We start from the raw sequence: 24906 nt of genomic DNA, 5'->3' as shown, positions 1-24906 counted from the left end.
ATGCCCTTTTTATTCTTTGTTAGAAATAAATATGGTTCTTAGTATTTACCTTAAAATTAGATACATTAGGTAAATACACCATCATATGAACAGCAAAAAAGGTGCTGATTAACTGATCATCGGCAGGTGGGAGGACGTCTGTAAAAGCAGATGTCAACATTCCTCCAAAAATGATGTGAGAGACGGATGAAGTCATACAGGAAAAGATTACTTCAAGTTATTGCTGGTATGGAGCTTCTACAAGAGACTGAATGGGTTGGTGTACTTTTGTTTTTTGTAAGACCTTATTTTCAATGACAAGGAAATTAAAATTAAAATTTGTAATATGTTTTGTGAAGTGTTGGTAAAGAAAGAAACTAAAGAACCTAAAAAGTCCCTATTTTCTGATCTGTTCCTTTGATGTGGACAACATCCCGAACAGAATGAAAATAATTATATCTCTTTTAAAAGCTTGGACCAAAAAAAGATGGAAAATATATATTCTGTTTAAAATTACTGTAAAGTTTCTCATTCGTGCAGATTCAGAATACTTTCCTTTTGTGTAACTCTGAATCTTTCAAAAATGATCTAAAATACAAAACAAAAAACAGCATTTGCTTTGGCAGGTGATGTTTTGTCTGACAAAGAGAAGTAACCAGTAATTGTTGCTTTAGCTAAGTCAATGTTTGCCTCTGAAATTAAAAGGAGGTAGCAGTTATATGAATATTACATATACAAAAACTGAAATAAAATTTAAGTCCACAATCAGTCACACATTTAAAGAAGTTGTCCAAAGAAAGCATTTATTATGTGCGTTGTCATTTTCACAGACCAAGATGAACCACAATGATCTTCTTCTTTTGGCTGCTCAGTCTCTCCTCTTAACCAAGCTTCAACAACTCTTTCTTATATCTCAATGGTATACCTCATCATGTTTATCCAGCTTTAGGTCCTACGGTTCTGCATATAATCTTTGTAAAAACCACAAAGGTGTTCATTTTAATATCTTTTCTGACAAATAAAAACAAAAAAGCCTTGAACCAGTTCAGCTGTTTTGTTTAAAATGACTAAAATATGATTGATCAACACTTCTAATAAACATATAGTATATTTATAAATGAAAGTATGAACTTATTTTCTATTTAACATTAACAGTTTTTATTCTGTTATAATCATCTTAATCCCACACAATACAAATATCATCAGCTAAAAGTCTGATTAATGATAATACTTAGAACACGTTATTTTCCAGTAAGCCAAAAGCCTCTGTTAAGTTTAGGTAACTTTTTTTCTGTAGAGTTTTGCAACATAATGGTTATAGAAGACACTCTTGATATCTGTGCAGAATAACCTGGCCATAAATACATTTTTTGGGGCAGGTGCAGCAGGGGAATTGTTGTCATCTGTTTCCTGTGAAATGGTTGACAAGGCTCGAACTCTTCTGGCTGCATTTCTCGTCCATGCTGGGGAGGGAAACCGGCTTACTGTGCAGGGAGACCTCGTAGTAGGGACAGACTTTCAGGTGAGCAGATATAGGAGGGATGTCAGCCATATGCCACGAATCCACTGAGGAGAAGAGATGACTGAACTCCCACACCTGAAGAGAAACCAAAACAGAGTCAGGAGAAGACCAAAGGAGGAATAATTGCCATAGTATGTGATGAACTAGCTGGCTTTGTTTCTATATCTCACAAGCTTGGCTCTCCACTTGGTTCTCCCGTGTGAGTAGGTTTTCTTCTCCCAGCGGAAGGTGACCATCCCTCTCTCCTTCAGCAGAGTGGAGCACACCTGCCTCATGAGGCGGGACACCAGAGCCAGCTGGAAGAGGGACAGGCTGTCCAGGAAACTGGCCATGTGGCACAGCACCTCGTAGGGAAGAGAGCCCAAAGAGCCCCCTCTTCCTTCTGAGCTCGTGGGTGAATTGTCACCTACTAATCCTTCGAATGTTGGACGCAAGTTAAAACTCCTCAGCTCCTTACTGTACGGGAGGGAAAAAGGAGAGTGAGTGGAGTTAAAACTAAAATAAAGGAGGAGCATATGCAATAAAATCTTCCCTTTGGTGCACTCACTGTACTCAATGTTTAAGACATTAAGAGACTATTTTCATTAACAAATGAATCCTTGTGGATTCATATGAGTTGTGCTCACTTGTATGTGACGGTAGCTTTATGTGTGGAAGGATGAAACCTCCTCTGACTATAGGTGCACCCCAGATACGCGAGTGGACACCGCTGCTCGAACCAACCGCTCAGACATGTGTGGATGTCACAGTGCACATTCCTGGAAAAAGAACATGGCAGTTTATACATTCATAGCACACAACCAGGGCCATTCATACACATTTTTTTTGTTTTTTGCAGGTTGTGTCTAAAAATAAAAAGACAAAAATGCGCTCATCCACAGTTGCTTCCAGTGAGAGCTTAACACTTATTACTTTAATGCTGAGGGCAGATTTTGCACAGACACCTGACATGTGTGGCGAACTCTCGTCGGTGGAAGGTGTGACCGCAGAGGAAGGTGAAGACACAGCTGGCTCTGTTGTGTCTGCTGTTCACACTCTCCGCTTGCAGCTGCAGGTGAAGCTTCAGCGGTCTGTCCACCATCACCTCAGCCAGGGTGGTCTTCCCTTTGAAAGGAGCTGAGCGAAACGAATATGTCTGCGTTCCCACGTCAATGTAGAGCCCGTCGTATGCTTTCGACTCGCTGATCTGCAGGGAGGGAAACCAGTCAGTTGCAATACCCGATCAACTATAAACCATATAAAGGTTTTCAGACTTTCCACTTTTTTTCCTGAACTGCTTGTGTGCTTGAGCATGTTATACCTTGTGACCCATGACCTCTTCCTCTGCATAGCCCAGCAGCGTGGCTGCTGCTTCATCAGTGAGCCACTCATCTTCTTTGACTCCGAGGTCCGATGTGTCCACACCGCGAGGTTCACTTTGAACCCGTGCGGCCGTGTCGTATAGATGAACACGTCGCCTGTAGTGATAGCTGTCAGGTACCTGTGAGGAAGACAAACATCAAGCGAGTACAGTGAACAGAGAACCTTTTGTGCTTTCTGATCCTGGTGGATATTTTAAAGCCAGAATGGTCAACAGCAGAGGCTGAATAACTGTTTTCTTTCTGTTTAAAAGGCTACTAAAAGTTCAAATGTCAGCTTTAATCTCATTGGTAGGATTGCACATATAGACACAGATCACTGCTTCAGCTGTGAGAGTCTCACTAGTTTGAAGTGGGTGGAACTCATTTCTACTGAACACCAATTATGAGCACTTGAATCAAATGCAGTAAGCCACTTTAGTTTGGTGATGAAAAGTTCAGTTATTTTACTCACACTACAACTCATGGCTGTATCTCTGCTTACTATATATTATGTGACAATGCCTCTACAGTCCGTTTTATCTAAAAGTTAAAGCTTCCAGCAGGTTAAAGGACCATAATGGTGCATTTATAAGCTGCTCAGCGTATATACAGTGAGACAAAACGTGTGACGCCTCAGTACGAAGAAGAGGGAAACTTTGGGAAACTAAAAGATGGAACACACAGAGACATGTCAAATATCCAATATTCATTTTGTGCTTCTGTAAGTTAAAATAAAGCACTTTAGAAGTATGAAGTTTGTGCTATAACTGAACAACATCTGTAACATCTGTTTCTTCTGTACACCAGGATCTTTCACTGCTGTACAGAGAAAACCCTGTCATGCTGCTCAACCCTGGAGGGCTGGCACAGGATACAATACATCACAGAGGGCAGGTAATGCTATTAAGTCATTTTACAGGACACTGACATGATATTTTTTTTCTTACTTATGTGTTGTCCCATTAGCTTCCACCCCAGCAGTAGTGGGGATAATGTGATTTTGTCCATAAAAGTAATTTAAAGCAAAAAACGTAAAAAGTATCCCTCAAACGATTATCGAAGTTAATACTAGCATAAATATGATTATTGTAAGTATAATAAACCAGGAGATCGAAACTTTTTTTTAAGCAAATTAAGTCATATCACTGGTCTACATGTATTTATAAAGCAGTTTGTCTTCACACCGAACGCGATAGAGGCGGCCAGAGCGTCAGGTTTACATGTAAAGTCAATGGAAAAGCGCGATGACAGCGTACCGCGTCTGGCGCGTTTGACTCGCGAAAAAAACACACCAAGCGTGTCAGTTTTTGTGTTGCATTTTGTGCATACGCGCATATCGCGTCAACCGCTCGAGATGGAAAAATCTGAACTCCAGCGTCAAATCGTGCCGCGACAACCAATCAGGAGCCTGGTGACGTGGCTCTGACCTGGGTCAAAGGGGCAGATCCAGCCAAAGCCCTTCATTCTTCATTCAGTATGGAGGAAAAGCTCATCAGAGCCGTGGCTAATTATCCAGAGCTATATGATGCTAGCTACTACTTCTACCGAGACAGGAATAAAAAGGACCTAGCTTGGAGGCACATAAGTGAGGAGATCGGGCAACCTGGTAAGTTCATTCATTCTTCTTTTTAATTTTCAGACTGACCCGATGAAGCCGCGCAAAAGCTAGCAAGCCCGCCTACTGTCCCGCTATTTTCCCACTGATATACAAATACCTTTCCGCTAACAAGATAATGTGTTTATTCAGAGGACATCTGCAGGAGAAAGTGGAATAGCCTCAGGGACACGTATAATAAGGAGAAGAGGAGTGGGTCTGCAGCAGGATCGGGGAGGAGATGGAAGTTCTTCGCGGTCATGGGGTTTCTGGACCCCTTCCTCACCCCGCGGGAGACAAGTGGGAATTTGGTGCGGACCGTGGAGAACTTCCCCCCCGAGGACCAGGGACAGCCCGGAGAGGCAGCAGGGGAGTGTCAGTCAGAAGGTATGTTTACAATGAGTTAATGTAGGCAGTTAATTTATGCGTGTTGTCATATAGGAATATATTTTGTTTATTAATAAACAGTATACAGTGGTCCCGCTGTTCATCCGTCACTGCCTCGCCTTTTCGCTGATTTTTTTTTTTTATTGCATCGTACAGCATTGCATTCTGCAGCCTGATTGACAAATCTCCTCCGTGTCGTGTCTCCTGCGCTTGCCAAACGTATCATGTTTGGTTTCTATAACCATCACGTCCAATAGAAAAAACAGCACAAAAACACTCATAACTATGACCCTCATTCGGAAATACACACCTGCACCGCGAGGGAAAAAGGCGCACAAAAGTGGCGCCTTGGAAAAAGCGCGGCATAATACTTTTACGTTTTAAAATCGACAAAGGTTTGCACTTTGAGAATCAACTTGTGAGAACTGCGACTACTGTTCATGTGCTGCAATAAATGAGAGACCACTCTATATAATTTCTCTGACTATTGTCTTCAACCTGTTAACATTTAATATTGTCTTGATAGAGTCAACTGATTCTACAGCAGAGTCATCCCCTGTTGCTTCTCCTGGCTCCCCAGTCCCTGGTCCCTCCACTCCTGCTGCTGCACCCACAGGCATGTACTAAATATCTATAACCAATCTGTTTATATCCTGTTTTTTTTTTTTGTTTGTTTGTTTTTTTTTTTCTTCAATTTTGAAAATGAAAATCTAGTAGCAGCCTTCTCATTACTTTGTCTTTTTGTGCTGTGTTTTACAGGCCCACAGAGGAGGACATCTCGAAGGCGGTTGAGGGACAGGTCCCAGGACGGTCCATCGGCGGTGGAGCTGGCCATCCTGGAGTGCCTAAAGAGGCCACGCCCGTCTGCAACAGAGTATTTCCTCCTCGGCCTTGTTCCTGCTCTGGAGAGCATGCCGCCTCAGACACGAGAATTCGTGAAATTTCAAATATATAAATTAGTTTTTGAAAACAGCACAGCTGTGTTAAATTTGGAAACATTGGACCCTAATGATCAGTAGTTTTCTGACGAGGCAGCAGCTCTCCAGGGCAGAAACAATGTTGTTATTTTTCTCCTCCTTCTCCCTGAGGCTCTTCCACTCCAAGCTGGGTCCTTTTTATTCCTGTCTCTGTAAATAGTTAAATTTTATATTTATGTTTAATGTTTTTGTTAGTGAATTTATATATTTTTTCCAATAAACATTTGTAATGACTAATGTCTCAGTTCTACTACACAGCAAATGTTGACACACGACTTGACACAAGTAGAATTTATTTCATATTATACTAATGACAAAATATACCAATACAGTGTGATGCAAAAGTTTGGGCAACCTTGTTAAAAGTAATTATTTTCCTGTACAAATTGTTGGTTGTCACAATAAAAATTGTTAGTTAAATATATCATATAGGAGACACACACAGTGATATTTGAGAAGTGAAATGAAGTTCACTGGGTTTACAGAAAGTGTGCAATAACTGTTTAAATCAAGCAGGTGCATAAATTGGCAACACAAAAAAAGAGAAATGAAATAAATATTTAGTGTATATCAATGTGTGTGTGTCTCCTATATGATATATGCAAGTGACATTTTTCATTGTAACAGTGATTCATACAAGAAAATAATGACTATTAACAAGGTTGCCCAAACTTTTGCATCACACTGGTTATAGGAACACAGTGAAGACAAGTTACTTAAGAGAGTAAAAAGAGGCTAGTTTGTTTTGGAGTAGAGCTCCATTTATTAAGAAAAATTGAAAAAGACAGGAACACTCTTTAGAGGTTTGTGGGTGGCTCTTAAAAGAGCCGTTGTGGGGAAGTCACTCGGACTTCAAACAGGCTACTCCTTTGGTTGCCAAGACACAGCTCCCTACGCCGAGAAGTGGGCCATGAATTTCTCCCTCACCAGGACAGCCTCTGGAGGAGTTGTTTGCTGCTACACGACCCAGGCCTTGCAACGGCTCCACCACAGCAGGTGCCCCACTCTCGTCCAAACAGTGCAGAAAATTGTGGAGAACACACGTTGCTTTCACACACTTCTCCGCAATTTCAGGACGGAGCTCCATTGAGCGCCGATACAACCTCTACTGTGAGGAGAGGACACTGAAGGCACCCTCCACTCTCATCCTGGACCTGGAGTGGAGGTTCTTCTCTAGAGGGAGGAGGCGTCCAGGGAAAGGCCTCATGAGCTCACGCCACAGCGGGAACGCTTCATCAGCCACAAAGACATGGGGCTGGGCTCCACGGTGTTCTCCACCAGGTAGAGGCTGGTCAGGAGGCAGAGTCCCAGCCCGAAGAGCCTGACCAAAGGTGGAGTTGGCCAGAATACCACCGGGTCCTCCCGTACCCCCCAACATCAATAACGCGGAAGCGATACCTTGCATCCACAACAGCAAGGAGAACCATCCGGAGCTCCACAGCAGAGAGGGAAGTTCCAGCGCTGCTGGGATCCCTCTCTGCTGTGGACCGCCAGTCTCCAGGTGAAGGCACAGCCATGAAATCATCCACTAGACAGTCCCAGATGGCCGTCGCTACCTGGGGGATGATCTGGCTCACCGTGGAGACACCAACTCGAAAACTGAACGCGATGGTCCTGAAGGAGTCCCCGGTGGCAAGGAACCTGGACAAAATTGTTTAAAATTAGTGTTATGTGTACTGCAGTTACAAATACATTATTGAAATTCCAAAACACTTTTGTGATGTCAGATTTAAATGACAAAACATAAATCTTACATAAAACATTTTGTAATTTTAATGATAATTACATAATGTATATTAGATATAATCTAAAACAGTCTGCGGGGATTATATAGAAATATTCAACTATCCCAGAATTAAACCTGGTCTAAATAAAAAAAAGGAGTGAGTATCACTACAAAGGTTAACTCACAGTGGTCCTCATACCAGTTTGCTATCAGCAAACACCGAGAGCATATATTGATGTGACACCACAGCCGTGCTATCATTGTAAACACTGATAACAGCATAAATCGAATTAAATCGGGACTTGATGAGACCTTTCGAGTATCACTAGAAATATTATACACAGTCGTCTCTGTACCACAGTTTGCTTTCAGTAAACACCGATGCATTCACTGTTAGCATAGCACATCCATGTTAGCAGTGTATAAACGGATGGTTTAGCATATATTAGCACAGGTATCAATAAAGGACTAAGTATTAAACACTTTTACTAACCTCAAGCAGATGGACAGGCGCTCTGCAGGTAGGATTGAGCGCCTGTAGTTGGTGTCTAGGCGGAGATTCTGGGACCGACGCGGGACAGCAGATCCTCAAACTGGCGAGTGAAAGACGTGGTATCGCTGGAATCGGCCGTCATCCAGGCGCAGCTCCTGGAGCAAATGGTGAAACTCACCAAACTGCTCACGCCTCTGGAGGACCTGATGGACCCAGGTACGGCGAGGACGTCTTTTACGCCGCTGCACTGCTCTCCACAGTACATAGAGAAGGGAGACTCTCTCTTCAAGCTCTAGCTCGACAGCTGCCATCTTGCAAAGATACCGTCTGGCACAACTTCCTCCCACATTTCCGGTTCACGCGCGTCAAAATATGCAATTTTGAGGCGCGATGGATTTTTCTTGGACACGTGTTGAGGTGCGAATGTGCACGAGTCAAATTAGAGGCGTTTGGGGCGTTTTCGCTCGCGTCTATTGCGTTTGGTGTGAACACACTGTTGATTTTAACAGTAGTTTTATGGGGCCTTTTAGCTACAGCTACTTATCGATCAATTAATAGTGAGTCTCAAATCAAACAGACTCTGGACTCAGTTAACAATTATCAGTTTGTTAAACAGTAACTTATGTTGCTGCAGCCCAAGAGAAGGGTTTTATTTATCTCCCCAGTCTATGCTTAGCTTTGAAGCCACACCCACAAATATTATATAAAATCAATTAGCCAAGTTTTGAAAGATTCACTTTGTTAGTGGGGTTTTGGACACATGTAACCACTAACTATATTATATATTATATACCATTAATATTTGAACATGTGACAATTGTTCCAGTCAAAATGAAGACTGGTCTGCAACCATCTGGCAACCACTGGTGAATTACCAGCCAGTTGGCAAAGATTTGTAATTCCTTTGGTCGCTAATGTATTATTATGGTATTAGTTTGAATTGAAGTGATGGAGTTGTCTTCAAACACCGTCCAGCTACTCACTTTAAAAAGTATGACACAAATCAGAAATGGAGACTGTAATTTAAAGTTCTTTTGTTGATTTTGACCTCTTTTCTCAGAAGTTTAAGCGAGTAAGTTGAAATTTAGAAGTTTTAGAAATTTTGAATGCAGTTTTTTGTGGGACAAAGAAGCTTCCATAGCAATAAGAAACCTCAGTAAATACTATATATTTCTTTTTTCCTGTAAACCTCAGCTTTGAGTGTTGGATACTTGGTAATAAGTCTGTTTGGGATTTTAACATTGTTGAGTGCAATTTGTCTTTGGTTGGAGCTTTTAGCAGCTGTTATTTGTGCTTCACTCTTAACGTTTTCATTTTCCACTTCCTGCTCTTAGTTAAAACCCAAAATCAGATGTAAAAGGAGCTCTTAAAGTCCAGTTTAGATTTTGGACTGTTTAGAACTGGTCTGAATGGTCATACACGGATGGAAATGACGTCCTAGTGGCGTCTATCCATCTATCCTCAAATGAAAAATGAGAGACGTAGTAGCATTTCTTTTCTTTTTTTTAAGTAAGGCAACAGTGGCACTTAAACATCCTGTTCTGTCCTATTTCTGTTTTACAATAAAAAAATAAATGTAGTTTCATCACCTTGAATGAGCGCAGTGTCTGGACTGGAATAGGCTCCAAGCTGCCGTACACAAAGTCTTTCTCCCTTGGAGTACAGGCCTCGATTTGTCCAAAGGCTAGCAGCATGCGACCATGATGCACCACGTACATGTTGTACTCCTGTGGTGTGAGTTCCTGCCCCAAACGGTCCAGCACTCCCTCCTGCCACGGGGCCATCCCGGTCTTACTGGTGTCCGCTGGGGGACAGTTTTTGGCAGCAGAGCTGTCATTCTCTGCGTCTGTCTGGTCCTGCCTCTCAGTCCCTTTTGGATTTCTGCCACTCTGAGTTTTTCCCTTGTCACCAACGTTTGGGTTTTGTTTGGGGTTGTTCAGATTTTCCTGAGCGGCCTCACAGCCGCCTCTGTCCATGCTGAACATCATCTCGAACAGGTCATATTTATCTTTGTTGATGCCTGAACCTTGCACAGCACTGTTTGGTACAGTCTGTTCAGCACCACTATGCTCACAGGAGGTGTTTTTAGGAAGACCTGGAGAGAAAAAATAAATGAAATACACTTTTCAAAGAGAGAAACTAAACTTTACTGAGTTTCAAAAACATTCAAAAACAGTTGAAGATGTTTTAGTTTAATCCAGAAATATTCTGTGCTGATAGAAGTGTTAAGGATTTATTTATCACAAATCTATTTTTAGAGTACCTAAAACATGATTTTAATCTCACAAAAAATTCAATTTATTTTTAATCTCTCATGGGTTTTAGGTTTTCAGTAACTCTTAGGCAGATTTTGTTAGGGAAAGCATCTTTTGAAAAGCACCACTATTACCCACCATCACTGGTATCTTCGATTACGACACCATTGACTACTCCACCAGCTGCTGCTTCCTCTTTCATCTCATCATTTATTTCCTCCTCTTCCTCCTCTGTCAGCTCCGGATAGAGCGGCTTCATTTTTAGGCGGCTGTAAAGGTCTTTTTGATCGATTATGGCCATGGCAAGGTCCAGAGCCTCCTCCTGTCCCTCACTTTCTTTCACCAAGTTGTCCTGCAGGGCTTTGTGGCTGTGTGGGTTTGTGTCATCGGTCGGCCAACGGAGCCACTCCATGGTGCAGCACACCACGCTGGCCGGGCACACCTGGAGGTGGGATGCCCGTGAGGAGCGAGGCAGCTGAACAGGGCATCCGTACGCAGCATTGATGCAGGGCACCCTCACATTAGGGCAGAGCAGCAGGTGATCCTCTGCTTTGCACAGGTGGAAGAGGGCGCCACAGTGCAGACGGCAGGGGGTGACCGCACAGCACACAGAGGCCTCCACCCGAGCCCTGCAGCGGCGGCTGTAGCAGGAATCACAGTGGATGTGCTGCTGCATCCTGGAGGCCCGAGAACGCCGACTCTGATTTGGATCAGGAAAAAACCCAGAATGATTCAGTGATGACAAGATGTTTACAATATATGAAAATATGGCTCATTAAAGGTGCAATATGTGAAATTCCCTGGAATAAAGGGATGCTTCAGAACTCTATGTTGGTCTGGCATCATAGGCGTAACCTGTTTGCACTGCTTCTTGCTCTCATTTTAGCTCTCAATTTAGTCTTTAGATACAAACTGATAGCATGTGCTATTAGCATGCAAACTTTGGTGGATATCTCTACAACACAATACACATGATCTGTTGTTTCATAATCTGTTGTTAATTTAATAATATTTGAATCTTTTTTTAAATGAACCTTATTTTGAAGAGTACCACAAAAGGAGTAGGACATCACATGGATTAGGATACTTAGAGAAAGATATATGACAACCAACAAGACAAGACAGAGCAGGTAAAGAGAATAGGTGTGGTGTGAATGTGAGAGTGTGTGTTGAGTGTGAGGGTCCTCATTTCTCTTCAGTCCAAAATAAATGCACTTAGGATGGGTGAAAAAAGGGAATATAACAGTAATAATGATTGTAAAACTACTACAGAGACAGTCAGTCAGAGACTATACTCAGAGGACAGCTCTGGCACAAAAGGTCACTGAGGTCAAGAGTGATGGTTTGTAAGTGGAAATCTTTTCTATGGTGCGCATAATGCAGGAATTACAACTGTTACAAGTCCAGTTTCAGAGCTCTGGTTCACCCCCAGACCTGATCGGAGTCGGGGGACAGCCTCCTTACAGTATAAGTGGTTTGTTGATCATATTAAACTCAGAGGATCAGAGAATTTAACGATGAAAAGAGTGATGGGGGTTATCTCAGTTAGACTATATAGTTACTATATTCAAAAGGGGGTAGCTTGGAAAGGTGGGGAGTTCAAGTTACATGCATGCATGATTATTTCCATTATCTTTAAGATACAACAATGATAATATCATAATAATACATAGATCTATTAGAGCTAGGCAATGGGGTTGTCTAGTCTTGATAGTACAATAGTAATAACACTGTCCTTAATACCACACATAAGTCATTATAATAATGAGTGGAGGACAGTGGGATATCAGAAAATAGCATTAGCAGTGAATTATCTACATTATTCTGTATCTGAATAGACATATGTATATATGAGATGGAAGCAGGTTTGTCCATTGGTTTAAATAATCTTTAAAACCAATAATCTTACATACTCCACCTTTAAAGCTCTATGAGCTTCAATCTTTAATTCAACAGCAGAAAAAGTCTGACTCACCATATTAACGGGACTTCAGCTGGTTTTCTAACTCTGTAAGAAGAAAATACAAAGCAAATGTATATGATTGACATTTCTGTCAAGCATGATATGACATGATATGACCTTTCTGTGACATCATCCCAACACTGAATAATATAGGCCACATTTAATCCACATGCAATCCATCATCACTGGTCACGTACAGTATATCAGATTGTTAAAGACAAGTAAACAAAGAAAAATGAACAAAACCGAAGCTCATATGTTGCCATAAACCATTAAAATTTTTTACTTAGTTCATCTCGCACTCATTCAAACCCACAAATATGTTTCTGTACATTTGTCTGCATAAAAGGGTGAAAAACTCCAAAGTCACACAACAGAATCCTTTGGAGAGTTCATGCTTCTCAGTCTGGTTGCTGCCAGGATGTGTCAGAGGTGTTCAAACAAAACATATTACTACCCTTTTGCACGACTTGAGAATCTAAATGTTTTCTAAACCTCTTGTCCGATCCCGAGCTGCAGAGGGGAAGTTGTAACTGGAATCTATCAAGAAATCGGTACAGACAGAGAAAGCAGAGCAACCTCTCGATTCAAACCTAGAACGACAGTCTGTGAAGCAACAGTCCTAACCACTGCACGCCATCCTGACCGGACATGGTTTTAAAAACTGAAGGAACATCTGCAAAAAAAATATTGTGAAAGTCAAAACAGTTTCCCACTGTTTTGCTTTCCTGTTCAGTAACAAGTAGACTCTGACAATAATGACCTAAAACAGGCAAAACAAGCAGGCAAATAAGTTCTGGGCAGCATTTCTACACTGATGCAGCAGCTTTTGCACTAAGCGTAAAACAAATGTCACTTGGCTCTAGTGCAGTTTTAAAGACACCCAGAACGAGCTGTGGCCTGTGTGGCTGTAAATCTCGACACGTACAAGTCAGACGAGCACTTAGATCAGCTGAAATATTTCACTTCTCCACTTTTATCACTTGTTCGAGCAGTTTCACTGGAATCCTTTCAAATTAGAGATGAAACCAGGTAATCTCAGAGAATTTCAGCACATTCACAATGGAGTCAAACCTTCTCGACGAATACCTTACCGGTTGGACAGCACGAACGAGTTGTTTTTTCTCTTTGGTTTTATAACGTTGCTTTCTGTCCCCGTGCTCTTTGAACTGGTAGGTTATAATTAGCCAAGCAGCACAAGCAGGTTCACAAGTAGAAATAACTCCGCGCTCAGCTTCTCAACATTGCTGCAGCGGGGAGCCACAGGTGCCAAACTTTATACAAGACTTCCTATCTCCGTATTCACAGCCTGAGTTTATGTGTCCGAGCACAAGTTTGTTAGTACAAGTACATTAGAACAAGTAGCTCAGCCTCTGCTGCAACAACTGCAAAATAAATTCACATTGACAGTGTTTTGACAACACTTAAATATCCACTAGAGGACTCCGTTTGGATATTAAGCAAGAATCTGCCTCGTTTTGCTGCGCGCAGAATGAAAGTAGGCAGATTTCTGATGCAAGTGTCTGAGACGACCAGTAACCCAAACCATGTCTCTGACCACCCGTATAAGATTTCTCAGTCAGTGCTGAGCTCTATTTATAACACACAAACACACATAACAGACACACATGGAAACACTTGGTCTTTAAAAGTACCAGAAGGAGTGCGAGGACTTTCTCTCCTTTCAAACCTCAAACCCTCTTTGAATCTTACGCCACAGGATTCTGCTGATATCCTCTGATTGTCCATTTACATGCACTGGGCTCAGTCTGATTAACAGTTTCCTTTCTGTTCGCAGGGCAGACCTGCAGCTTCAGAGACCTGGCACCAGAGGATCTGAAAAAATGGTATGATTTCATTTTTGCAGTCGTCAGATCCCCCCAAAAATTTCAAAACGCTGTTGGTTGTTTTTCCTTCAGCAGCTTTACATTTGTCACATGAGGTGTGTTATGTTTGTCATCTCTCCATTGAACACATATGTTGTTTGCCGAAATCCTTTTTAAACCTGTCTTGTTATACATCTATTGTTTCTACTTTTAAAAATTGACAAAAGAAGCTGGCTTAGTAAGACCTCCTGAAAAATCTGTCTGGTCTCTCTTAGTTTTTCCAAATCAGAGTGATCGTTCTTGGGCATCCAACATGCAAAAGCATGTCCAGTATGATTGTGCAACAGCACAGATTTTTCTATGATATCACTTCGTAGCTCAAGACGGGATAGTCAGTCAATGTAGCAGCCAACACGATGTGCAGAAAGAAAGTCAGGTTAGAAACAGAACGTGCGACATTGACTCCTTCTTCACCTAATTCTTCTACATATTTCAGCTTTAATGAGTTGTGTTTTAATGTCTTGTGTTGCTTTTTGAGTAAGTCATCATTCTTACACGGCTGGCTCCTCCTGTTTATTTTCTCATTCAAATCAGAGTCACCGTTCTCGGGCCTCCAAGGTGCGCCACCACATCCACTGTGATTCCTGCTACAGCCGCCGCTGCAGGGCTCGGGTAGAGGCCTCTGTGTGCTGCGCAGTCATCCCCTGCCGTCTGCTCTGTGGCGCTCTCTTCCACCTGTGCAAAGAAGAGGATCACCTGCTGCTCTGCCCTAATGTGAGGGTGCCCTGCATCAACGCTGAGTACGGCTGCCCGATCCAATTGCCTCGCTCTTCACGGGCAGCTCACCTCCAGGTGTGCCCGGCCAGCGTGGTGTGCTGCTCCATGGAGTGGAACCGCTGGCCAGCCAATGATGCCCACTCCTTCCCAAACATGGAGCTGCATGAAAACCTGCTCAGAGAAAGAGCGCAGGGAAGGTGTCTGGACCTGGCCTTGGCTCTGAAAGACCAGGACCGCCTCTTTCACTCCATGAAGATGAAGAAACTGTTCCCAGAGCTGATCCAGTGTGTGGAGGAGGAGGAGAGGAAGGAAAGGAGGATGGAGGAGGAGAGAAGGAAGGAAAAGGAGAGGAAGAAAAAGGCCATGTTGGAGAAGGAGGCAGCAGAAAGGGCAGCTGCAAAACAAGCCAGTGAGCTCGCCTGGGCCTCTTTTAACACGTACAATTTGAATGATAATACCCCTGATGACAAAGAAGAAGAAGAAGAAGAAGATGAGGAGGAAGAGGTTCGGGTCGAATATGAGCAGGGGCTTACACAGGAAGAAAGAGAGGCTCTTGCAAGGGCATCAGGAATAGAGGCTGATCATCTTGAAAATTACAGCGCCTGGGAGCGAATGTTCAGCATGGAGATGGGTGGATGCAGGGAAACTGAGGGGACAGCTGTGGCAGGAAGGGGACGGGGACTGGCTAAAGGGAGGGGGAAAGGCTTGAGCACCGTTACGGAAGAAGATAAAGCAGATACCTGTGGAGGTGCAACATCATCAAACACCTGCAAACTGCTGACCAGCACTCTGAACAAGAAGAAGTTTACATATGAGCGCCTGGAGCCAATGAAGATCATCACTGTGCGCACTTTCAAAGTCCCGACCAGCTTTTCTGCCAAGCAGAGCCGCATCCGCAACCCAGGTTTTTACAAAAGAGAGAGCAAAGCTGTGGATACCAGTGACCTGGGGGTGGCACTAGAGGCAATGCCAGTGTGGGAGGAAGTTCAGGTGAGGCAAAGAAATTGAACCTCCTTGTAGACTTTTTGTAAAATTGTCCTTTTAGACCTGCAAAGGCTTTAAAAAAGTCACTAAGGTACAGCAGAAACAAGCAGTGAACACAGCACTGATTCATTCAGATTCATTCATGCATTCAGACCTATCAGCAGACAGCTGCTTATTGTTTTAAAGGTGTGTCTTAATGTTTTGCTTGATTGCTTACTTGCTTTTAGCTTTATAGTTTTCAGTCTCTATTGACCCCAGAGGAATATATGTTGCATTCTGTTTCACGAGATAGTTGCTAATGCTGTGCATTTTGTAGTTTTGTTAGAGAGGTGACCCATGAATTCAGAATGGCTGAAAAGCTCTGTAGACAAGTCCAGTAAAGGATTTCCACAGACTCAATACCTCCTTTTGCATTACTCATAATGATTTTAAGACTTTCCATGTGCATTAGTTCTTCCTGCGCTCCCATCCACAGTCCTAAGACGTGTATGTCAAAGTAATTAAACATTATAAATGATTCAGCAACCTCATAGAGCTGAATCATTGTCCTGAATTGTAAGGTCACCTTACAACAAAATGCAACAATAATAATATTAAAAGAGATTTAAAAGCCAGGAATAATATGATTGTAAAACATATAAAGCATGATGGTTATAGCTGACACCCTGATGAAAACAGAGTCTAGCTGATGAAGGTGAATGGTAATAAGTTTGAAGCGAGAAGACAAAGTTACTGAAGTTCTTTCAGGTCATTTACAAAAATGTATGTCTATTTTCATTTTTACTTTCTTCGGTAGGTTTTAGTGCTGGGACACATGCAAAAATTATAAAATAAACCACTTAAGTTGGTTATCTAAGAGGAGAGTGTGGCTTTGCTGCAGGACAATATCAGAAAGAACTGTTGGTTTTTTTTTTTGTTGTTGTTGTTGTTTTTTAGGGCTTTTAATTTCTTTTTACATTTTATAAGCCGACAGTGTGAGTGAAAAAACTTCTTTCATGTTCTTGAGCAGGAATATATCTTTCTTGTACCTTCTTAGACTGTATTTTAAATCCTGGAGCATCACAAGCCAATGGAACAAAATGTGCAGAGAACAAATATTCATGTTTTCTCAAAGTACGGAGTAAACAAACAAGTGTTACTGTTTACTGATGACGTTTTATGTCATATTTGTCATATGTTTAATAAATGAGAGTCGTTTTTGCTTTCGTTGTTGTTTAATGCTCACCAGCTACGAAGCTCCCCGATGAAATATTGCTCTGTTGTTTGATTGGCTGCTCAGGCCTCTCTGCTGTGCTCCCTGGAGAAGGAGCTGAGGGGTCACCTCATTGCAGAAAGCGTGTCCACAGACGGTCTGTTAACAGACGAAGGCACGCAGACCTACAGCTTTCTGTCGGCTCCTTTCCGGAGAAACACTTCGCTGGCCGACCTGACGGCTGTCAAACCGCTTGAGCTGCACCTTCAGCTGCAGGTGGAGAGCGTCACCAGCCGACATCACAAGGCCAGCTCTGCCTTCACCTTCCTCTGTGGACACACCTTCCAGCGCAGAGAATATGGCAAACATTACAAGTGAGTTGTTTTTTCTTAAATATTTAGGTTTTGCATCGTTTAAAGAGATTAAGACCTGAACAAGAAATACACAAAGCAGTCACTGACTCAGAATGATGCTCTAAACCCCATCTGATACTGTGAGAGCAAAGTGATCTATTTCTAATAAAAAATGTTCTGTCGTGTGCAGGAACGTCCACAGTGATATCCAGATGTGTGTAAACGGATGGTTCGAGCAGAGATGCCCGCTCGCTTACTTGGGATGCAGCTACAGCCAGAGGAGATTTCAGCCCTCCACACACGAAGCCACCATCAGCTACAAGTGAGAGAAATCACAGAGTTCATCGAAATGTAAACAAATTTAACTGTGAGCTGAAGCGTGTTAGAGGGGTACAGGGTACACATTCTAACTGCACTGTGTCCCAGTTACATTTCTAATTCACTTTCTGAGCTTTATAAACAATAAAAAAAAAATCAATTCAGAGTTGTGTAGAAAATAAAAAAGCTCTTTATACAGTCATGTGATAAAGAAAGTTTACACAGGAGTGCATAGACTCCTGTGTAAACTTTAGTGCTGGGCAGAGAGTAACTGCAATAATCTGAAAAACATTTGCGAGCAACAGTGAAGTACATTTACTAATTACGTCCTTTGTACAGATGAGACCACAGTGGAGGTTTGGCAGAAACTAAGCAACATGTGAGCACAAACACCTCAAACTAACTTTAAAGCACGGTGGTGGAGGAGTGATGGTTTGCGCTTATTTTGTAGCCAAATGACCTGAGTGCACTGCAGCCACTGACTTGAACAAACAAAACCATATCAAAGTATTCAAGAGTCAAATGTGAGCCTGGGTCATGCAACAGGGCAATGATCTCAAGTACAGGGAAAGAAAGTACTTTTGCAATGACCCCGTCCAAAAACTGATTCAAATGCTGTGGTGGGAACTTAAGAGAGCCGTGCATAACCGTGCGCCCACAAACCTCCATGACACAACATTGTAAACAAGAGTGGGCAAAGATTCCTGCACAGTGATATCAAAGTCTCATAAAGTCTTGCAGAAAATGATTACTTCACGTTATTGCTGCTAAAGATGCTTCTGAATCTGAGCTGCTGAATCGTGGCGCATGTAGATTTTTTTTTTCCACACTTCTCTTTATGTCAAAGTGAATCGTGTAAATCTGCAACAAATATTTGTAACCACTTGAGGGCAGCAGAAACACACTATCAAACTGACTAGTTAAACATTTTGCACATAGTTATCTGTTCACATATCCTGCACATGCAGAACACAGCTGTCATGTTTTGGCCTCCTTGAGTAATATTTTCTCCTTTTTGGATGTTTGTAGCTTCTACAAGCACACAAATACACTATCTGTAAGTTTAGCTCTTAATGCTTCACTCTTATATTTCATTGCTTGCAAGGTGTCCCTGATTTTGGTTTTGGGCTGTAAAATTGAAAGCATCAAACTGAACAACGCTTCAGAACTTCAGTTAATCTTTTATTTCATCACAAGTCACACTTTTAACATCACACTGTTGTGAAAATAACAAATATGATGCATAAATTAACCTTAAAGCTACTATAACTTTTATTTTAACAATCTATAACTCAGATCAGAGTCAAAGCATTTTAATCCTCTGCAAATAAAAATCCAATACTCTTTCAAAGACCACAGTTTCGTCTGTACTTTCAGCGATGATCTAGGCTGCTTCAGCCTGATTCCCACCACCTCTGTTTGCCTGGGTGACACTTCCCAGACATCCAGGAGCACGGATGCCTCCACCAGCTTTGCTTGGAGGAAGAGAGGCAGTCGAGCGGGAGGAGCGGACGACTCGCTGACCTCTCTTCCCTACGAAGTGCTGTGCCACGTGGCCAGTTTCCTGGACAGCTTTTCCCTGTCCCAGCTGGCTATGGTGTCCCACCTCATGAGGCAGGTGTGCTCCTCTCAGCTGCAGGAGAGAGGGATGGTCACCCTCCGCTGGGAGAGGAAGACCTACTCTCATGGAGGAGCCAAGTGGAGGGTGAAGCAGAGGGTAAGATTGGAGCCACGCTAACAGGACTCACAGTAGACATAATGCGAGATATTTCATGTTTATCAGAATCAGAAAGACTTTATTTATCCCCAAGGGGCAATTAAGATTAGAAGTAAATATTAGAAATAAAGGCAAGAATACAGCATAAAAGAAGGAAGATATGAGGGACGAGTGCAAGTTTGGCTTTGAGCTGGAGGCACAAGAAACCAGATGATTGTTGATCTTGTTGTCATCATGTAGCAGGGTTGCCTTGATAGTAATCAAGTGATGCTACATTTAGTTTAGAAAACACAACGCTGACGTTTCTTACCAGGCTGTTTAATTGTTGAAGGCCAAAGAAGTAATCGCATGCAACATTTCACAGCAAAAAGTCAGTGAATGAATGCAATTTAACATCTTTGTAATCATGAGTCTTTTTTTCTGACTTCATGAATCACATAATTCATGCTGTGACCACTTGGAGCAGATTATATTAGAAATATTGACTTCACCCTAAAGAGCACCCTTATCTAAATATAATTGAAGCAACTTCAGAATAAATAAAAATGACAGATTGAATGGTTTCCCAGTTTGAAAAAGCAGAGGCCTGCAAATCACCTCATTTTTTAAACTACTGTAATAGTGACCATTCTGGACAATCAAAGCACTGAAAGATTTAATGTGAAATAAAATGTGAGATATCCCACTTTTGCAGTCAGGACCTTATATTTAGTTGCATCTCCATCGCTGTTCATCACTGCAGGTCTGGCAGTTCAGTACCTTGTTCTCTCCGGTGGATACGTGGTGCTTTCAGGATGTGCCGCCTATCTCAGAGCATCTAAAGGTGTGTCGTTATTATGAGAGGGAGTCCAGGACGGAGAAGATTTACCTGCCACGCATGCGAGAAGAAATCCAGCCCAACACAAGCTGCAAACCTCCCACTCTGGTTACCATGTTCCAGCAGAAGAGAATCATGATGTAGTTCACTGTAAACTGGTCTGGTTTGGGGTTTTATTGCATGTTAACTTCTTTTCCCCCTCCTTCTATTCCTATATCTCCTGCCACTGCAGTTCACTTTAAAATTACAGGAGAAAAATCACAATAAATATAAAATTAATGCTTACAGAGATAAGTTTTGGGGTCACATGTTGAACTGAATCTTAGAAACTACATATATTTAAAAATGATGTCAGAAGAGCACTGAAGTTCATTTTAATTATAAATAAATAAATCAAGCTACAGATATCTGCTGTTTTTATTCACACGTTTCTTTTTCACAGATGCTTTGCAAATGGTTATAAACTGAAATGAGAGGGATTTCATGACTAAATAGTATCACCAAACACTTTATCTTATGCATCCACATTTTATTTTATTTTATTTTGTGTTACGCCTGTAAACAAAACATATTTGCTTAGAAAATGAATTGCAAGTGCAGCGTTAACCACGTGATGAGGTAGAAAACGGATTCAAGTCACTTGTGCAGGAGTAACACAGCTCTGCTTCCCCCTAGTGGTTCTCATTGGCATTGCGCATGTTTTTGAGGATAAACATTTTATAAAACATCGCCACGTTCATGGTGGAGATGAGACTCAGGCCGGCGGCCCCCATCATCAGGACATAACGAGGAATGTGTTCACTGTGACGGGCCAGCCAGCGGCTCATCCAGCCCAGCGTGCAGGCACGAAACACCAGAAACCTGCAGATGAAACAGAAGAAACAAGCTGACAGATACCAGTCTACACTAAAGTCACCATGCAAGGCCCAGATAGTGAAAGCTTGGGATTCAGTATTTTGCACAGTATCTGAGATATTGATGTGGGAGCAGCTGGGATAAAACTGGCACATCTGTGATTATTGGACAACAGTTTCAGGCAGATAAACACAAAACAGGCCTTTCAGGAAACAGATTAAAGAAGTAAAAGTAGAGCGCAGATGGTTTCCTGGAGGCCTCACAACTTTAAGCTCAACAATTCTGGTTACACAACCAATTATTAGGTTTCGGGGGAATTAGCTTTTTCCTCTCCTTAATAAATGAAGCCATCATTAAAAAAAATGAACGAGGCTTTACTCAGGCTAAGTTTGCATAATATTAACATTTATTTGATGTAACATATTCAAAAATGCTTTTAAAAAGGTGCTTTATGATCTTTTCCCGCCTCGCATAAAAAGATCATTTCTTCCTGCTAAAAAGAATTCCTGAACCACCTACGTTCCCACGTTGAGCCAGCTGGTGATGCTGTAGGCAAGAGAGGGCTGAGGGGCGGTGAGTTCAGTGCCTGGCTTGTTCCTCCGTCCTGAGAGGATGAGGAGCTGTCTGAGATGAAGGAAAACAGAGTTGATCTCTACCAGCAGAGACACCGCTGCAAAACCCAGATAGAGGCGGGACGTCACAGCCAAACCGAAGCATGAGATCACCTGAGAGAAATGTTAAAACAGCACATGCAAAGAGACAGCAATACAACACTTTATTTACACGTTAATCATGCAAAAATCACAAGTTTTAATCATGGAAAATGTGAATTAGCTAATTTCAGACCACCCAGAAATGAATGTCAGTAAGTGATATATAGAAACCTGCTGGACCATGATTATTAAAGGCTTTATAGCCTTTAATAATTATGAATTTTTATGAATGAATTTTTACACACCATCATTAGTATTTGGAGGATGAATTTCAGGTTGTCAAGCTCCACACGTCCCCTGAGATCAGCTGATCTGTGCCAGCACACACCAGCTGATGGCTCTGCTGATTGATCTCATAATTATCAGTTTTATATTGGCTGTTATTGATGCGTGCTGAGAGGCGACGCTGCTGCCCTCCCACTATTGAAAATAATACCGCAGGAAATAACAGAATGACAACAGAAGAGAGTTTAAAATGTTAATAAATCGCTGTAAATAAAGTTTGGTAAAAGAGTTATGTAACTAAACATTCTGTGAGATTTTTTTTTTTTGCATGAATTTAATGAATTAAGTATCTGGATAAATTAAAAACAAGCCAAACTTGATGAAGGAGAATATACTGTTGGGTAACCTCAGGAATGTGGTGACCCACTCTGAGAAAACTGGACGCAAACATATAAAACTTGAACCTTGAACTTTGATCAGAAAGGCTTGTGCAGGATTAACTGTTCGCCACGTAAAAATAAATAACTCGTTGTGTCTTTGGATAAAGTAGAACCTGCATAGAGATACTTAGCAGCACAGTCAGGAGCAAACGCACCATGACACAACATGTGCTGCCTGAAAGCAGGTCTGCTGTTTGCGCTGACAGTAAAATCACAGCATAGAGCAGCACGACTGAGGTTTCGCTCACTGACCTCGTCGTTATCACCCGGATATGGGATGAGTGCTATCACCAGACTGACTCAACTTTGTGCTTGTGTTCTTAGATTACACACTCAGGAGATGAAACAGTACTCAGATCCCGTATTTTAAATGGATGACAGAAATTAAGCTTATGTGAAAGTTCAATAAGGAAGATCTGTAATCACTCATCTGCCTGCTTTCCTGGCTCTTCGGCTGCTAGTCTGTTCATTTCATTACTGCCACTTTCCCCTGCTGTCAATCTCAATACTGACATCGTTATATTCTTCATTACTACTTTCTTCTTGCCTGGCTTCTTTGAGGCGATCAGCCTCCACTCTGCGTTGTTTAAATCTGTGATCTCTTTTCAGACTCATCTCTCATCTTCACTTCACTGAACTCAGGTTTCATCTTCACCCCCACCAGCATCTCAACTCCGCAGGGTCTTGTCCAAAAAATCCTATCAAATCCTATCCTGTGAATAGCTGCATCACTCTACCTCCATATTCAAAAATGTAAAAAACAAAACAAAAAGCAGCTCATTATGATCTCTTATGAGGTCATAATTTTCACTTACATTTGTAAGGACAAGAGAGAAGTATCTTAAGTATCTTATTAACTGAGATAGATGGATTATTATTCCCTGTTTTTGTGTAAAATAAACTGATGTGTTCCCGTTACAAAAAGTGTATGTTGGTTCATGTTTTCACACTGTGTTAGCAAAAACACACCCAAGCATTAGACCCACAAAGGTCATTACCAAAGAGTGGTGGAGGAGTAGCTCCCAGGACTGTTTGAAGGGCTGGTTCAAGGCCATGTCTAGGAAGTCGTGGATAAAATACCCTGGAGGAGAGGTAGAAATATGCGTGCAGGCTAATGTATTTAAACAATGCTAAAGTATTAAACTGCTATCAAGTTATTTTTTGAAATTCAATGTATACACATTTGCATGTGTGTGTGTGTGCGTGTGTTTGTGTGGGCATCACCTGTGGATAAAGACTGTGGGAGTGCAGGGAGCAAAAGGAGATCAGGTCCTCCATCATCTGAGGGTGACGGTAAAAGCTGCAGGGCGAGAGAGCCCACAGGAAGAGTGAATATCACACGAGTAGAAAACAAACGTCCACACTACCCTGACTGCTACGCGCCTCTACGAACCATAAAACAGCCCCCGCTCCTGTCAGGCAGCTGTGAGCTAACGACGTGCTGACATTCCTCCATTTCCAGGCTTTCCTCTGTGCCGGCTGTGGTGTTGGCAGGACTCTGATGACTGCATTGAGCAGTTTGAAAGAGCCGGCAGAGCCTCCAGTGAGAAGAAGTGTTGATTTCAAATCCATAACAATAGTTGAGCGGAGTTCACCTCACGCATGTCCAGTGCATACCTCAGTGGAAACACGCTTCATGAAAAGAGAGCATGAGACGCTTGTGTCACTGTGAGGTCACTGTTATATATCATATATTGTTTCTAGTCTCTGCCCTCTAACGCACATCACGCACACCAAGTGATAAACTCATAGCTGATAGTAAAGGGTCGTGGACACATAATGGTACGATTGCCTCTCAAGGACAACAACCCTGGCTTTCATAACTCACTTTCGCTTCATCTTTATGACATCTTTTCAGCAGTACTGTTAGGTCTGCTGAACAGTTCAGCAGCTCTACTAGCCCCACACACATATGTACACACACGCCAAGTTTTCCAACAACTGTGATCTCAACAATGTTAAAAAAAGAAACGTTTTGTGAAAGCCGAGTTGATGGCAAACTTGATGTTTGCACCGGATGTTCTTAATGAAATTCCTTGTGGCACATATGGGCGAAAATCTGATAGACGTGCAGCCTCATGTGTGAATGTGACCACAGTGCCTGACTTCAGTGTTTCTGCTTTAGAGTGAATTATAACCACCTGTGGTTGAGTAAGTGTTGCTTTGTCGCCCCTCCATTCAGCGTTCAGCCTCGTCAGCCTTTCTCTGTGCTGCCGTTGTAAAAAAACAAAAGAGCAGGGTCTCCTTTCTCTGCGACAATACGGCGGCTGAACATGAGCCGCCACAGTGCCCAAACTCTCCGCTCACTGCCTCACCGAAGACACTTTCCAGGGTGATTAGAGCCAAATCATCTACTTTTCACTGGACCAACTGGGATGCAGGTTGGGGATGGACTGGTTCCCTTGGAAATGGACTCCCATTGTTCATCTGCTGAGAGGAAAGCAAAGTGACGC

The 24906-nt window shown here is 42.2% G+C and overlaps 4 protein-coding genes across 7 annotated transcripts; 2 read left to right on the top strand and 2 right to left on the bottom strand.

The window, feature by feature from the left end:
• Positions 1 to 597: 597 nt before the first annotated feature.
• Positions 598 to 14046, bottom strand: LOC309715107 (F-box only protein 40-like). Of its 2 annotated transcripts, none has more exons than XM_082547944.1 (9): positions 13892 to 14046; positions 12249 to 12281; positions 10412 to 10973; positions 9608 to 10113; positions 2802 to 2981; positions 2446 to 2687; positions 2128 to 2259; positions 1672 to 1957; positions 598 to 1576 (listed from the first exon to the last, which is right to left on the bottom strand). In XM_082547944.1, exons 2-9 carry the CDS (start codon positions 12249 to 12251, stop codon positions 1379 to 1381), a joined length of 2109 nt encoding a protein of 702 aa, XP_082404070.1. In that variant the 5' UTR covers positions 12252 to 12281; positions 13892 to 14046; the 3' UTR covers positions 598 to 1378. The 2 variants fall into 2 exon arrangements, with proteins under 2 accessions (XP_082404070.1, XP_082404069.1); XM_082547943.1 differs by lacking the exon at positions 13892 to 14046 and adding an exon at positions 13331 to 13393.
• Positions 3792 to 6064, top strand: LOC309715108 (uncharacterized protein). The gene is made up of 4 exons (XM_082547945.1): positions 3792 to 4447; positions 4589 to 4822; positions 5349 to 5438; positions 5582 to 6064. The coding sequence occupies exons 1-4, from the start codon at positions 4318 to 4320 to the stop codon at positions 5839 to 5841; spliced, it is 714 nt and encodes a 237-aa protein (XP_082404071.1). The 5' UTR covers positions 3792 to 4317; the 3' UTR covers positions 5842 to 6064.
• LOC309715106 (F-box only protein 40-like) lies at positions 8419 to 20598 on the top strand. The gene is made up of 7 exons (XM_082547942.1): positions 8419 to 8435; positions 14035 to 14083; positions 14657 to 15829; positions 17103 to 17389; positions 17559 to 17690; positions 19064 to 19403; positions 20146 to 20598. The coding sequence occupies exons 2-7, from the start codon at positions 14081 to 14083 to the stop codon at positions 20362 to 20364; spliced, it is 2154 nt and encodes a 717-aa protein (XP_082404068.1). The 5' UTR covers positions 8419 to 8435; positions 14035 to 14080; the 3' UTR covers positions 20365 to 20598.
• Positions 20599 to 20703: 105 nt separating this feature from the next.
• On the bottom strand, positions 20704 to 24680 carry LOC309715067 (TLC domain-containing protein 2-like). Of its 3 annotated transcripts, none has more exons than XM_082547876.1 (5): positions 24595 to 24680; positions 23847 to 24085; positions 23678 to 23753; positions 21595 to 21800; positions 20704 to 21081 (listed from the first exon to the last, which is right to left on the bottom strand). In XM_082547876.1, exons 2-5 carry the CDS (start codon positions 24023 to 24025, stop codon positions 20892 to 20894), a joined length of 651 nt encoding a protein of 216 aa, XP_082404002.1. In that variant the 5' UTR covers positions 24026 to 24085; positions 24595 to 24680; the 3' UTR covers positions 20704 to 20891. The 3 variants fall into 3 exon arrangements, with proteins under 3 accessions (XP_082404002.1, XP_082404003.1, XP_082404004.1); XM_082547877.1 differs by lacking the exon at positions 24595 to 24680 and adding an exon at positions 24282 to 24360; XM_082547878.1 differs by lacking the exon at positions 24595 to 24680 and adding an exon at positions 23452 to 23564 and having other exon boundaries at positions 23692 to 23753; positions 23847 to 24033.
• Between the last annotated feature and the right edge of the window lie 226 nt (positions 24681 to 24906).

Source organism: Aulonocara stuartgranti (genome assembly GCF_965226115.1).
Source record: "Aulonocara stuartgranti genome assembly, chromosome: 10".
Taxonomy (NCBI): Eukaryota; Metazoa; Chordata; class Actinopteri; order Cichliformes; family Cichlidae; genus Aulonocara; species Aulonocara stuartgranti.
This window is presented reverse-complemented; position numbering and strand designations above follow the sequence as displayed.